This window comes from Falco rusticolus, chromosome 8 (genome assembly GCF_015220075.1).
Source record: "Falco rusticolus isolate bFalRus1 chromosome 8, bFalRus1.pri, whole genome shotgun sequence".
Lineage (NCBI taxonomy): Eukaryota > Metazoa > Chordata > Aves > Falconiformes > Falconidae > Falco > Falco rusticolus.
Genome location: NC_051194.1, coordinates 38,364,719 through 38,380,769, shown reverse-complemented (window position 1 = coordinate 38,380,769; position 16,051 = coordinate 38,364,719). Strand labels below are relative to the sequence as shown.

The 16,051-nt window shown below is 41.9% G+C and overlaps 1 protein-coding gene across 1 annotated transcript in view; it reads right to left on the bottom strand.

Moving 5' to 3' along the window:
- Nucleotides 1-8,337, bottom strand: part of XRCC5 (X-ray repair cross complementing 5) — a 53,964-nt gene extending 45,627 nt beyond the window's left edge. The window contains exons 1-5 of the mRNA XM_037396346.1: nucleotides 8,227-8,337; nucleotides 4,999-5,112; nucleotides 4,293-4,476; nucleotides 3,037-3,085; nucleotides 1,443-1,565 (exon numbers count right to left, since the gene is read on the bottom strand). Coding sequence (XP_037252243.1) covers nucleotides 1,443-1,565; nucleotides 3,037-3,085; nucleotides 4,293-4,476; nucleotides 4,999-5,112; nucleotides 8,227-8,244 — 488 coding nt within the window. The 5' untranslated portion in view covers nucleotides 8,245-8,337. The remainder of the gene's footprint in view (nucleotides 1-1,442; nucleotides 1,566-3,036; nucleotides 3,086-4,292; nucleotides 4,477-4,998; nucleotides 5,113-8,226) is intronic.
- Between the last annotated feature and the right edge of the window lie 7,714 nt (nucleotides 8,338-16,051).

Genomic DNA, 16,051 nt, shown 5'->3' with positions numbered 1-16,051 from the left:
GGAAGCAAGGGTTATAACAAAAGCACAAGGTTTAGCAAGAAATTATTTTTTTAAACCAGTATCCTGAGTATTTTACATTTATACGTGTATTTCTCAAAGCATCATTTGCTTGCATGGCTGTGAGACAAGGTGTAAATCTGCAGCTAATGCTGTAACAGCAACATTTCCCTAGTGCTTCTATCAGCCACTGGGCCTTTCCTTTGTTTTGTCACAAAGAAAACGTAAAGATTTATCAGAAAACTCACACAGAACTGCAATGTTAAATCCTTGTGGGAGCATCTGTGCTAGTCTGCAGAGCAAACTACAGGTATGGAGACAAGGTAGCACAGGCTAAATATCAGGTCTCTGAAAGACATACTCTGGCTGGCAAGATGCACTCAGGTTCATGGTGTTGTGTTTCCCCTGCCTCCAGTGCCAACAATTGCTCAACTAAGCTAAAAGGGGCACGTCAAGGCATGTTGCAAGCTTACCTTCTTTTGCTGTGCAGACAGAACCTGAGAGTAGTCTGACATTTTTACGTTCAGCCTCTCCCAAGCACAGGCAACAAATGTGTGGAGAATCAGGCCACGATTTTCAGTCATGCTTTCCTACCTAACCCCTCTGGTATCTTGCGGATGGGTCCGCAAATGGTTGCAATGAATTTTTCAAGTTCACAACATTGCACCTTACAGAATGTTGAATCTAGGTGAAAGTTAATATTTAAATGGTCAGAAGTAAAACTGTGGCTTTAAATTTCTCCTGTGACATTATTTGTGATAAACAGCAAACATAAACATTCACACAAAGTTTTGCTCTTATATAAAACTCCTACAAGAAGGCCTACAGCTTATGTTACCATCACGTGCAACAATTAATACAGATCTCAGCGCCGCCATTGATTCTTCAAATCAATGCCTATACCTATACCAAGACAGCCAAGGGATTTCTGTCATAAGCTTAAGACATTGCTTCCATTTTCCACTTAAATTTTCTAAGCCCATCACTGTGAATATAATCCTTCTCTTCAGACTTGCTTTTCTACTAACACCAGAATCAGGCTATAAACATCTGCAACACTGCCTCATTATTTTCTCCCAGTAACTCCCTTACCTAAAAGTATGTAGGCTGTTGCTGTGACAAAACCACTACTTCTGAGGCTATATCTGCTTGTATCGTTCGTTTGTCTCCCATTTTAGACTTATGGCTAAGCTGAACTAGAGTAGCAGCCAGCATCTTAACATGTATTTGCATATCACTTAATCAAGGGGACTTGGCTCATAACTGGAATTGATGGTATATGTAATTGATAGAAGTACTTATAACAATCATATTACATACTGGTACACATCTATGAAACCAATACATGACCAGATCACCAGCTCCTTCATGATCATTATTAAGAAATAATAATAATGTCCCTTTAAAAAAAATGCATAGTGTACAACAGCCACTTCCATACTTACAAAAACTGAAGTGAAATTCCTGTTTTCTTCAAGTTAGCAATGATAATTTCCAGCTGATCCTCACTGACAGGACTACTAAGGTCTGTAAACAGTTCAATGTGTCTCTTCTCGTATTTCTTGCCTCTTAAAATACAAACAGAACATTCACATATATCAGGAATATTATCTATAAGGCCTTTTCCTAATTCTTTCCTTAGAAAACTAAAGCTTTACCAAAGTAATATACTTGTACAAAAAACCCAAGCAAACAAACCTACTTGGTAGTTATTCTATCATTGCTAAGTTTTTACTTTTATATGATTTCCCCCTACTCACTTCTGCCCCCTAAAATTGACGAGACTGGCCCTGTGACTGTATAAAATCACTAACCACACATACATGAATGGAATTCTGCCAATTGTCACCTATGTCAATAAAACGCTAATAAAATATGTTAGGTAGTTTACTGATTATACTGGATATTTCCTTTGCAGCTGTGAATCTGCTTTTGTGAAAATGGAAAATGTATTTTAAATTACTGTTGCTGGTGGGAGTTCCATTTTAGTAAACTAATTCATTGGATTCACTGGATAAGATGGACTTTAAAGCCTATTTAATACACTAAGAAGCAGTAACAGTAAACATTAGAAAGTTCTGCCAGATAAAGAACAAAATTCACTTAAACTGATACAGTTTTTATCTGGATATTCAAGCATAAGGGTGATTTTCTTGAATTTACCTGATAGTATTTTCTCAACTGAAGGTAAAATCTGTATCAAAGTGTTCAGTGCATACCAAAAACTTACCCACAAGACAACAAGAGCAGTTGCTTTTAGGTATTCAAGGTTATACTGCCATTAATCCAGTGATTTTAATTCAAAACTCAGTTTTAACTGTTAAATTGATACAACTTTCCACACCAACTGGACTTTATTAATAAAAATATAAATTACATCCCTAAGTCTTGTCTTCTGTATTCAGTTAGATTGCATAATCTCTTTAACAACATGTTCAATCTCGATTTCCCCAGACCATCAGTTCACCGAGTGTCAGAAAGTCACATTTCCAGTCTAAGTACATTCATTGACAACTTTGTAACACTTGTGACAACATTTTCTTTCAGCTTAAAGGTGCAGTAAGAAAACACACTGTTTATCTCCCACAGCCTGTGTATTTACAAAGACCCACCTCATCTCTGACAGTCTTTGCTAGGCTGAACAAAGTCACCTTTCTGATTTTTTTTTCTTTTTGTAGTAAGAAACACCATCACCCTTATAAATCTGGTAGCCCTTTTCTAGCCATGTTAGCATCTGAATTAACGTTTTTTTGAAAAGAGATCACAAATGCAACATTAAGTGAAGTATTCATGCTTCATATAGTGGCATTAGTATTCTCACAAATCTACTGCAAAGTTCCCAGTTGCATCAGAAAGCTCTTAGATCATCTCAAGACACTAAATCTCTCCTGGGGATTCTTCAGGGACAGACTCCTGTAGTATGTTGTTTGTTCTTAATGTTTGGAGTAGGGTTTGAGGCTGTTCTTTTTTTTTCTAAATCAGATCAGCTCCAAAGTGCAAGGTCAGAATTCTGTAAAAGGCTTTGGGTTACATACTCACATTGTCTCCTTCTGAAGTAAGTCCATACACACAATAATTGCATCCAGAACTAAGCAAGTTTAAGAAAAATCTCAATACGAAAAATCACAGAACATGAATCATGTCACAAAAGTTTTTCCTATGAAATAATCTTCTGGTTTCACCTCCTCCCGAGCACTGACAAATATGCATTTTAGTTAACAAGCAAACAAGCAAAATTTATTGAGACAAGAACTCTTCAAATATCTACTGTGCAAGAGGTTCCTATAAAATTTGTCTGTTTTGTGATCTTGTCTCTTCCCCATTTATCTGATTGAACAGTAAAAAGACTGCTGCAGAGCCCAATCTTTTAACTGTCAGTGAGGAGGCTCAAGTCCAATGAAACAGCAATCTAATATTTACAAATTACTTTGCACCCACAAAAAAAATTTAGTTGTACTTTCAATGGGTACTATTTTCCCATGCAAGTTTTCCTCCAAAATATCTGCATCAGACAATTTCTTGATAAGTTTCTTCCTCAGCACAATTTTCATTGGGAACATATTTTTATCACTGCACACAAACCTGCCTACCCATGAAAGGAACATGACTGCTTCTGCTAAGGTACAGCTGACTGGCTGCACACTTCTCCGAAACAGCTCTGACAGTGAATCGAGCTCACAGCAATCATTTTACGGCCAGAAAGAGGGAACAAAACACAGGAAGTTGAACGGTATGTAAATGAAACACACAGAGGGACACTATATAGATCATCTTCTTTTAAAACTCTTCACTTTATGCACCTAAAACCAGAACACATTCAAACATAAACAATATTCAAACCAGCGAGTGACATTTGGCAATGTTACAAATACTTTATATAGCAATCAGTCTGATAAACTTCTATTCTTCTCTCTGGCTTCTGCTACTTCTGCTGACATATTTCATAAATAATACTTTTATTTGCTGAAAAAGCATAAACCAAGTTCTGTGGCACTATTTTTAAAAAACACATGCCTTGAGGCCTAAAATTATATTATTGCTATCTTTTGTTCTCTTTAATTAACAGAACACTTTGTAAAAGTAATGATTCCCTAAGGCCAAGACTCCCGCTTCTAGCCTAAAAGAATGTCGAAAAGCAGCTAATCTGCTCTTGAACAAACTTACAACCACAAATCAGTTGAACTATGGTAGTAGTTAAAACCTCAGAGGCAAATCTGAGTCCATTTCACAACACTAACTTCCTGTCACCTACGCAGCTGAATCAGTTCAAAAAGCGCTCTACTACGAAAGGATACAGTCTGCTTGTTCAGAACCTGGCTTAATCACATCTTGAATGTCTTCCAGCAGATCAAAATCTGGTAGCATTAGTGACCTATGTACAGTAATGTTTTGGTATTGATCTCCACTGGCAAGGTTATTCCTAGTAGCATCAGTGCCAAACAAAACTACAGCAACCTCATCTTTACTCTCAGCAAAAACCTGGAAATAGAGAAAGTACAAAACAGGAATAAAAACACAGGTAGATTTACACACAGCTATGTTAGGACACTCCAGCTAGCTGAACTAATTAAGAAACAATGTCAGATACAGTGGATTTACTTTTTCTTTCTTCTTCAGTGCTATCCTACCAAAATGTAATCTTAGAGAGTTTACTAATTTAGATATAATTAAACTAACAGATTGACATGAGGATATCTGGGATAAAACAAGTAAAATTGGCCAACTCAGTCCTTGAAATGAGTCTTCAGTGTGGTAAATTTTAAGGGTGTTGAAACATTTTAGAGAAAGAGAGTACCTGTTTTCCCCTTTTCTACTGCCCTGAAGACTACCACACCTCATCCACAAAAGCACAGCTGAAACAAAAAGCACTGTTACTCCTGCATAAAAACAGAATAATTCTTACTCATTTCTCATTTATTTCAATTACTAGTAAATGAGGAAAATATGTCACAGATGTTATTGCTTCCTCTCCTTTTTTAACGGTTTTTTTATCACACATACCTGTCGCTGCACAAACTTCATCATAATCTTCTTAGCTTGTTCAAGTGAAGACTCCTCACCAGGGGCAGAACTGCTCATTGTAAAGCCTACATCCAGGCACAGCACTATGGCCACCTGGAAAGGAAAGACAATACTGAGTAAGAATGCAAAAGGGCCAATATAAGCGTAACTACTTAAAAGGGTACATAAAAAACCCCTAGAAATCAAACTACATCAATTTCTTTCATAATAACTGTTAATAAGAGACAATGGTGGAGGACAGAACCAGTATTACTGCACTCAACTGAGAGTCATTTAATCCTGTACCACGCACAGTCAAAAATACAAAAAATCCTGTATTACACAATAATCTGTTAATACAGGCACTTTCTGTACAACCCCGTGAACATATTTGGGATCCAAGGGCTCTTCTACACTAGGAAATAGAACAAAGGTAGCTTGGCTAACAATTACAAGCACAACACAATACAGTATATCTGCACAACACAAGGTGGAGATACAAGCTTCCTCCCTAAACTCTACAGCTACATCCAGACCTCACAGTCACTCATAATAGCTGTAGAGATCACTCTTTGGTCTAACCTAAGAACGGCAAGAATGACAACATTCCTATAGCCTCCAGGGAGAGCCAGAACATTTATGCTACTGGAGGTATCCTGCAGTGAGCACCAGCGTCTGCAGCACACAGCTAAGCTCTTAATGCCCTAGAAGGATGAACTCTGATTTCAATTTAGGGGCTTAAATCCCACAAGCTAGCATATATGTTTGCATTTCTGATCATCGCTTTAACTGATCTATATATAACACTGCCCAAGTCTTCCCCTTAACTGATTTATAAATGAGTACATGAACAAAACAAATTAAAAGAAGCCATTTTCTCTTGTTCAGCTCTTGCTAAGTTCCTCTCAAGTTCCAAGTCCAGAGACTCGACTTACCTTAATTAACCTAAGCAATTTTATCATCCAGCTCAATAAAGCTGTATGGAAATTCAGCAAAATTATGCCATGCATCTCCAAGAACACTGACAAAAGGCCAGCTCAAATCTGTTGTCATTTATTAAAGCAAGGTTCTTTAAATGTAGATCAAAATCTTGCCAAGTGGACTGCCAGTAGCTTAAATTATTTGCCAGAACACAGGAAAGTTAGGTATTACATAGGCTGGAGCCAAGTCTCCTTGTTTTAAAATGCAAAATACACTCAATTCTGCAAGACATGAAACTGCCGAAAGGATGTGGGCAATAAACGAGAAGATTGTCAAGCAGCACAAGATGCATAGTTTACTTTTGCAAGGCAAAAGGGATGAACAGAAAGAAAAGGCGTTGGTCTAAGCTCTCTTGTATACAGCTATGCAAATAACTCAAGTTATAAAATATCTTATATATATACACCTTTTTAAACATCAACAAAAAGAACCTGATTCTTTTTGTCATCCAAATAGATAATTCCTAATATCAAGTCTTTAAGAACAGCTTACCCAGATTAGCTCTCTGATGTTGTGTATTAGCAGTGGTCAAGCTATTTTCTTACCCTCCTTTTCCCAGAATATACTGTGTACCTCCCCCACCATTTTAACAAGCACTGGTTTAACTCCCTGCATCCTCCCAAGACAAGGCAAGAGGAAGAAGGCTGAGCAACAGGGCTCCACAAGACATTCAGCAGGTTATACTCAGTCTCCACACTTTGTTCCTTACTTTGCCTTTATTAGTGGCTACCCTGGGAGCCAGGAATTAATGCCTCTGAGTCACCTAAGTCTGTGAAATCCTTGAGTAGAACAGAGTCAGTAACTGAAACTGCACTAGGTTCTCAGAAGAGCCTTGTTACTCTTCACCTGCCAGCCTAAGGATTTACTCTACCAGCATCAGCAGCTGCAGACCCTCAGCTTGTTGCTGTTCTGCCTCAAGACACACAACAGCTCGCAGCTGAACTAATCCTGTTGTCCAAACCAGGTAAAACTGCTCTTCACAGCTGGCAAGATGACTGCAAAAAAACCAAACAAGTGCAGGACTGAAAACCTGCTGTTCTGCTTCAGAAAAAAACGATCAAGTGCCAAGTGCTAACATGCTCTTCTGGAAGACAGCAAACTCCAAGCCCAGTATCTATTCAGGTACGCAGAATCCTCTTTCAGGAAGAGGGCAGGTCTCTCTTTTGGTAATCCTCCTCTATATGTCTCTTCATCTGTTAGTAACCTCTGTGCAACTCACCCCTGAGCATCCAGTACTACAATCTTCAGGCACAGTATACTAAGCAATGCTTTTAAGATGCTCAGCATGTGATTGTAAGAGAACACTGTCACACCTGAGCTAACATCAATCTGCACTGCTCAAGTACTGATAAGGGTGAAAACTGAATGAACCTGCCTTTATCTCTAACCTCAGTGCTGAAGCTCATTATAACAGAACTAAGAAAGATACTGCTGCAGCAGCACTTCAGCCTGCAGCACAGACAAAACCTGTGTTTGACAGACACTAAACTACCCTGTATCAGAAGAGACCTTAACACAGCGTTCACCAACAGGATTCCTTAAACATACCAGATGAGCAAACTGCATTTTTAATAGGGCAAAACCATTGCTACTGCAAAAGCACCAGTAATTACTACTGCGGTAGCTGCCCCGTGCTCAAAACCGGAGACACCGGTACTGAAGCTTTGCACCAGACAGCTTTGGTACCAGACAGCTTTGCACCCGCAGCAGCTTGGAGTCAATCGGTTTCACAGGCGAGTTTTGCAGCCGTGACTGCTGTGCCGTTTGCTGCTAACGCCGAAGTCGGGTCACTGAAGGGATGGCAAGGCGGCCGCTTCGGCCCCACGCCGCCGGCGGTACCGACAAGCCGCCTTAGGGGGGCAAAGCCGCTTCCCTCAGGCGAGGATGAGCGGACCGGCCACGTTTGGCACAGAGAGGCCCCACCGGAGCAGCCCCGGGGCGCCGCCATAAGCCCCCGCAGCCAGCGCGGCGCTAACACCCCGCACAAGCGGCCGCCCAGGGCCGAAGGCTGAGCGGCTCCCGCATTACAGGCGGGCAGCGGCGGCCCCGGCCCCCAAGGGGGCCCTGCTGTCACGGCCCCCCCGGGGCCCAGCCAGGCCCAAGCGGGCAGCAAAGCCTCCTGCGCGGCGCCCCCTCCCCCTGAAGCACGCTGCCGCCACAGCGGGCCGGGGCCAGCCGGAGGACGAGGCGCGTGGGGAGGGGGTGCCCAAAGCTGTCGGGACGCTGGAAAACCCCCGCTCCCCTCACCTTGCCGCCGCGGGCCATCTCGCTCGTTCCGGGACGCGGTGCGCCGCGCTCAGCGCTCCGGCCGGCACCGCCCCCTCTCCAATCCGAGTCCCCCCGGGAACACGGCAGCGGCGCTTCGCGTTCCGCGGGAGGGGCAGCACCGCCCCGCGGCGGCGCGGGCGGGACGAGGCGAAGGGCAGGTGAGGTGCGGAGGGGTTGAGACGGCTGGGCCCGGCCCCACAGCGTCTCCGCGGCGGGGCACCATGAGGGCACACGGCCTCGAGTTAGCCCGGGGCCGGCCGCGGAGAGCAGCTGGGCGGGCTGTGGCCCGGCTGGGTGAGGGGGAAGGGAGATGTGGCATAGCCCCCGCATCTTTCTCTGCAGGCCGTATCCCCAGCCGCTCTCTGAGTGCCACATCTCATGGGCACGACGGTACCTGCGATTTTGGCCGTAGTGTGCGCAGTGCGTGGGCAACGGCAAGCCTGGTTTGGGTGGGCTGGGGTTCCTGAGGAGAGGCAGCAGCAGGGCGAGTCTCGGGGGCCGGAGTGGCCATCCTGCCCTCTCCCACCACCGGGACCTCCTGACTCGCCCCGTCCGTCGCCCCCCCCACGGGGCACATCGCCCATCGCCCGCCCCGGGCCCTCCAGCCTCTTCCTCACAACGCCCGGGGGTCCCGCTCGGGCTGCTGAGGGAGCAGCCATTCCCCCTGGCCGCCAGGACGGGGCTTTGGGCTCGACAGAAGCGTCTGATAAGTCATGGATCACCAGTGGGACAGGATTATTTAATTAAACATGGGCACAATACTAGCTTTCTCCCAGCATTAACAACAGAATTTTGGGGTGAAACTACATCTAGGTGGTTTGATGAAACTTAGACCTGCTGATACTTGCTGAAGTCCAATACATGCTATATCATGTGTATCTTGGCATGTGTTGGATATTAAATCATTGGCAGAGGCGTACAGAGAATGGCAAATACATCATCATGTATATGGAGTACTTGTTCTGTGTTACCTTCCTGGTGTCCTTTAAGAATAGCATTACCAGTGTTCTTTCCATTCTCAGTGTATCTCAAAAAACACATTATTATCTATAATTATTCTCAAAACAGAGTGCAAAGTGGTGATACTAGTATAGCTACAAAACAGTAAGTCTCACATGAACACTCTAAAAACCTTCTACCAGAGTACTGACCGTGCAAACACAAGTGTTTCCTTTTTATAAGTGATGTCTGAAGACAAAAATCCCCCTTCCCTCCTTTTTACATTGTCATACTTCAGGAATATCAGTAATTGGGGGATCCTCTCTTCAAAGCACTTTGCATATCAAAGGAACAAAGCAGCTTGGCAACATGAAAAACATTTTATGGGAAACCAGTAGACAAAAAATCCAGTCAGCAATTACAAGAGAAAGCCTTGTGTTGTCTTCCTGCATGTCTCTAAGGAGACTTCAGATTAATCAGCCAAGGAAATGAGGTCTGTTTGCTATTATAATTATTGTTCCTGATGTTACTCTAGTCCCTAGGAGTGCTTGCCACAGACCAAAAGCCCCTCCTTGGTCTAGCAATCAGGTAATCTCCCACCCCAACCAATTTCCAACATAGCTTGCAGTCTAGGCGTAAAGCAAAAGATGTGTGCACACAAATGTATAAATGGGAAGAACAGCAAAACAAGAACTGATCAACTTCATCAGCAATGGCATCAGCAGAAAAGTATTTTGCTAGACTTCATAATCAAATAATATTTTATTTTTCTGCCAGGGTTGGGAAGTAAACCCAAGCTCTGACTGTTGGCACAGAATATTGACACAAAACCCTACATAGTTCCCTCCAAATCTTAGATTGCACATAAAAGCTGAATCCCAGGCTTTGGTCCAAACTCTCACAGCTAGAGCAGTAATGGCAAACATTACTCAGAGAAACCTAATCTGGGGATGAACTAGGAATCTCTGCTGTGCAGGAAGGTTAGCATGCCCAGCCCAGGTACAGCATCCTGTTCTTTTACAAAGCCTGAGTAAAACGAAAGACACCTGTAACCATGAAATTCCTGATGTGATCCTCCTATCCATTAACTCTCAGCCTGGCATAAATGGGGTCTTATAACTCTCTCAGCAAAATACACAAACAATAAACCCAAACATTCCCCCTTTGCATTTTCTGGTGCCTCAGAGCTATTTCCACCATTCAAATGAAAACTGTCTAATCTTTTCTGAAACAAACTTTAATCCTCATTTCCTTTGCAATCTGCACAGAACTCCCTTTATAGGTAATCATCAGATCTGACTAATCAGCTCCACCTGAGAAACCGGGGCTTTGTTAGCTTAGAATAAGACTTGAAGATCATTGCTTGTAAACACTTGCCAAAAGATTCTTGTGATTAATTGGCCATTTCCATTTTACTGAATGTCAGTCTCGGGGTATAAATAATAAAAATGTGACATCTCAGAGGACTCAACATCCAGGGTGATCAGCTGTAATCTCATTTGCAACAAAGTGAGTCAGATCTCAGTCCCACTGAGGTTCTTACTGCTCTGCTTAATCCTTTTTTTGGTTACTTTTCTTCCCCCCAAAACACTAAGCCTGCATTAAATAAACACACTCTTGGGAAGTAGCAGTAAGGGGCCTGCCTTGTGTTTAGCTTCACTCAATGCCTTTACAAGGCAGCAAGGAAAATGGCTTCCCTGTTTCGTTACAAGAAGGAATGTATTATCCAGAGAGTTGCAGCTGGGACCCAGCTGCTTATGGCAGCTCTGAGCAAATGTGAATGACTTCAATGTAAAAGTAGAAAGATGACACGGCCTTTCTCCCTCTTGAAGCAATTGCCCACAGGGTAAAACTTTGGATAAATGCCTCATGGAAAGAGGAATACTGTAGCCATCTGGGATCTAGCCCGATAGTTTTATTGAAACAGATACATGAAGCAGTACTTTCCACAGAAGAATTAACTTTGCAATCATTACCTATTCTTCACCTCAGTTCATATACAGAAGTATGCACTAACTGTGCGCTGGGAAATTACGAACTGAATTTCCTACAGAGATAAACAAAGCAGGGCAAGGATACTGACAGCAATCAGCTTTGTATTTCTACCAGTATAAGCCTGGCAGCGAGCTGGAAGATGAAGTAGACAGGAATTGGCACTCAAAGCAAAGCAGAGCTTAGAAGTGCATCTGTTAGCATCTTCCTGCATTGGACTTCATAAGGTGTGCAGAGTTGTCTTCTCCCAAGAGGTCTTTCCAAACACCTGCTTGCAAACACATGACAAAACTGTGGTGCAGACCAACACCAGCATTTAATATGTCTGTTTAGTGATTCCTGATGGTCCTTCCCAAGAGATGCAAACCTAACACACAGACGGTCTTTGCTTAGCTGCTTCTGTGGAATACATCTGCAGGGAAAAGATCTCAAACACCAGTTTCACTCTCTAAGGAAAAACTAGTCTTTGAGGACCAGCTGTAAGTCCACAGAGCTTGTCCTCTGGCCATCTATGACTCATGAACACTTGGCACATTAAAAAACTGTGCCTTTAGCCAAAAAATAATTAAAAAAAATCCTTCTGGGGATTTAACAGGTTCTCACCTGTTGATCTACCTGCTCTGTCCATTTTCAGTTTAGTTTGTGCAATGGAAGGAAATGAGTCTGCTAGGAAACATAAGGAAATTATTGTAGTAAGAAAATTAAAAAGCTAAATAAGGAAGCATTATACCACACCACTCAGCCTTGCCTGAAAACACTGAAGAAAAACATTGTAAGGAGAGGTAGTGAGTTAGGAGAGTATACAGACTCATGGTGTGTCCTGCCAGACACGTTCTAGCGTAGAAGCTCCTGAACTGTGGCAAATCGGTGGATCACAGCTGAAACACAAGCTACCCACAACTCTTAGTCCTACACCACTGCAGAGGAGCCTGAATGCTTCAGAAACGGCCCCAGAAATCCTTCTACATGGAGCTGAGAGGCTCTGAGAGTGTCACTGTTGCTTTTTCTCCTCACTGCCCTCCACCCTAGCTGCTGAATTTACAGCCTCCTCTTTCCATCTGGCCAGCCCCTTTCTGTTCTGCAGGCTAAGCAGTTAACGTACATGTCTCAGGCAGCAGAGTAAAAGCTTCCACTGGCTGTATTGCGCCAGCAGAGGCCGTATTAAGTGTCACAGAGAGGTAAAGCATGAATTCACAAGCCGAATCTGTTTATTATCCCATTTCCCCATGTGGTATTTACCTTTTTCACACTGTCATGAAGTCACCTTGAGCATCACGCTCTTCTGTAGCACGCACATACTGTTCTGTGGAATTACTGCACATCCGTAGTCCTTCCACCTGCTGTTTGTTGTACCTGATGAACAGAATGGCACATTTGTCTTACAACTTGCATCTTCTTTCAGACCATTATGAAATCTGTAATGATCAATTTTTAGTTCTGCCATTGTACTTGCCATCCCTCTCAGTTTTGTGTCACTTCCAGATTTCATAAGCATGTTTCGTCTTCAGCCAAGTCATGAAGTGCTCAGCCCGAGATGGCCGCTGCTGGGGGTAACCACTAGACACAGCTCTGTGTATAACATTCTAGTTGCTTTTGCAGATCTGTTATACATACACAACAGCTTCCTAGCCTGCTTATGAGAATGTAATTTAAAACAGCATCAAAGCCTTATTAAAACAAAGGTAAATAATTTCTATCCAGAAAGCCTATGTTTTTCTCTCAGAAAAATAAAATTAAAAAAAAAAGTGGGGTTGATTTGACACCATTTGTTCTTTAAAAACAAAACAAAAGAACCCACTCCATTTTTTCTTTTACTTATTATCATCTGAGCAGGTATAAATGGTTTAATTATTTATTATGCTAGTTTCCAGTAACTGGAGCACAAATAATCTGTAACTCCTTGACATCTGTGTCCTCCCTCATCCCTTTTTAAAAGTAGATGTTATATCTGTAATCTCACCCATCTTTTTAAGGAAAATCATTAATACTCCTGAGATTGCTTTAGCCAGTTTTGTATTTGCCTTAGTTGAAATTCACCTGGCTCAGCTGATTTGAAAACATCTCCACTGTTTAAGGACACTGACTTTTCCCGTTTTATCTCTAATCACATTTTGCTGCTGGTGTTGCTGCTTGATTGCAGGTGACTTTTGTAAATGGACAGTCTCTCATAGCTGTCACTTATTTAATTAGTTCAAAAGGCAGAAGCATATACTGTGGGTCCAAAGGTTTCACCCAGCTGAAACCCACGTAGCTGTCAGGAGTCTATATAACAGAATTTCATTTTATTTCTTTAATGTGTTTTTCTTTACAAAGTAAAGAAAACATTGAAGTTGCAAAAGTCCAGCTCCAAAATGCTAGGAAATTCTGACATTAAGTTTATCTTGCAACTTAAACCAAGTACTTTGTGTCTATATGTTATGATACAGGTTCAGCTACAGGAGCAGGTACTTTTTTTGTACCACAATGCCATAGCCTTTTTCAATATATATTGGATAAAATTAGGACAGTACACTAAAGGAATCATAAGATTCTTCCCTCATTTGTTACAAAAATTGGGAGACAGAGAGTGACAGAGGAAATTCTTATGAATATAAGAAATTTGAAAAAGAACATTTTAAAAATTAAATTCTCTGGTTTTGTTCAGTAGGTTGCCTGTGTTCTGATTTACAAATCACTGGAACCCAAGTCTCTCACCAGTAGGCAGTGGTTATGTAAGTTACATTTTCTTAATGCTCAGTCTGAGATACAGTAAAATCTGTGTAAGTGCTGAGCACTCACAGGTGTTCATGAAAGGAGCTTCACTTTCAACACAGAAAATGCCTTATTATGCTAAATGTTCTGAAAAAATAAGCCGTGAGGCATCTCAGAGGGGCATTGAGACTTCATAGATATTTGTATCTAAAATCCTTGTGCCTTTGTTGCCACATATAAATTTATCAGTGTTTATGTCACATGCTATTGAAAAAAAAGTATTTATGTGAGGTACTTATGCATTACAGTGGCATGTATTATTGAGATTGCTTTGCACAATATGTGCAAATGGGTTTGGACACCTTTTGAAGTATAAGGGCAAATCAAAATGTTGGATTGGCTTGTCATTAAATGCTTTTCCATGCCGGAGAAAGAACAGCATGCACTCCCGTGATTGAAGATTGCTTCAGATTGCATACCTAAAAGGAACAGGGAGGGAGGGATTCATCTTATATGAATATATTAAAAATTGGCATGAGGTAGCTTCTTAGTATTTGCCATTGCACTTTCATGGTACGTAGACTTCTTTGGATGCATTTCTAAGGCAGAAAATACCGCAGTGGGCTTTTTTCCCTGTTTTTCAGTTCAGCCACTGGAGGGCAACATGATCCTAGGCAGAGGAAGCACGACAGCCTGCAGAATTAGGTAGCGTGCACCCCGCAAGCACCACCAAACTGCAGAGGAATTTCTGCACGCAGGTATGGCAGAGATTAGACAATAATATATATTTTTTTTATTTTTTTTTTAACATTGCGCTTTTTTTGGAAGGTAGATTTAAAAATTTCTTCCTACGTCTAAGGTCGATTAATCTGGCTTTCTGCTCAGGATGATGTTTTCATGAGTTCTAAATCCATGGATTACCCAAAGGATTTCTGAAGGAGGCCATGCGAGGGCCACTCAGCCTGGTACCACAAGAGATGAAATATTTCCCGCTGTTAAGTAACTGAAAACCTGGCACGTGTTTCTACTCTTGAAATAATATGGGTATACTTTTGTGGATCTAGTTGTTAAATCCATTACAATAGATGATTTCTTTATTACATTTCAGAGGACTATCAGCAGTACAGGGTCTGATTTTCTTTAAAATTAATACAAGTATTTTGGTTCAACCAAACTCCAGAGCACCTGGGTTCCTAGAGAGGACCAGAGAGTTCATGTCAGATATGCTCGCTTTGGGGAAAGCAACAGCCCAGCAAAAGAGTATCAAATAGTATTTGAAAAAAGTTAAAGCCTATGGTTTAGGAGGGGATAATAAGTACAAGGTAGATGCCAGTAAAATGAAATGGCACCTTAGAAACTGGGGGAAAATGCAGACTGCGTTACAGGACACAGCAAAACAACAACATTTTGCCCAGAAGTCTTGTGTTAGCTGCTACTATTTCAGATTGGAGAAGCAGAATCTCATCCATCTTGTTCTTCACTTGCTCTTCATTTCACAGTCTTTCTCTGTGCAGTAAGAGAGAATGGCTGCTCTGTTTGCAGCCATTAGCAATCCAGCTGTTTTCAGCATCTCTGGAAAGCACTTTCATGCAGCAGGATTGTTCTGGACAAGTTAGCAGGGATAACTCACTCTGTGAAGGATTTGCTTTGTGGATGTGCAAGAATAAGCCTTTAGTATCCTCCCCCCACGAGCATCATGTATGTAGGCATGCTTGTACGTAAAACACTGGCTAATGGTCCAATTTAATCCTCATAACACAGGATTTTCTTCCTTATCCATCCAACCAGGCTGCAGGAGGGGATGGGGAGAGTCTTCAGCTGCCGAACAAGGCTCTTTACGAGCTGGGAGAGAGGATCGCATTTTAAATCCCTATTTGTTTGCCTATGCCTGGAAGCAGATTGAAATCGGACTGAAAGGATGGAAGTTTGGCTCTTTAGAGAAATACCAGCTTTAATGCACTTTAAAAATGGAGCACTGCAATATTTTCATGTTTTAAAGCTTTTGATTCTTGTGAATTCCCAGGTTGTACGGCTTCGGGGAATGAAGTAGCAGTGTGAAGGAGGGAGCTGCTATTTCAGAGGAAAGAAGAAGGGATTAAGTTTGGGTTTTATTTGCGTAACTTAATGTTAACCCATGACACTAGCAGACATGTGACAGTATCAGGTGTAGAGGCAGGGAAGA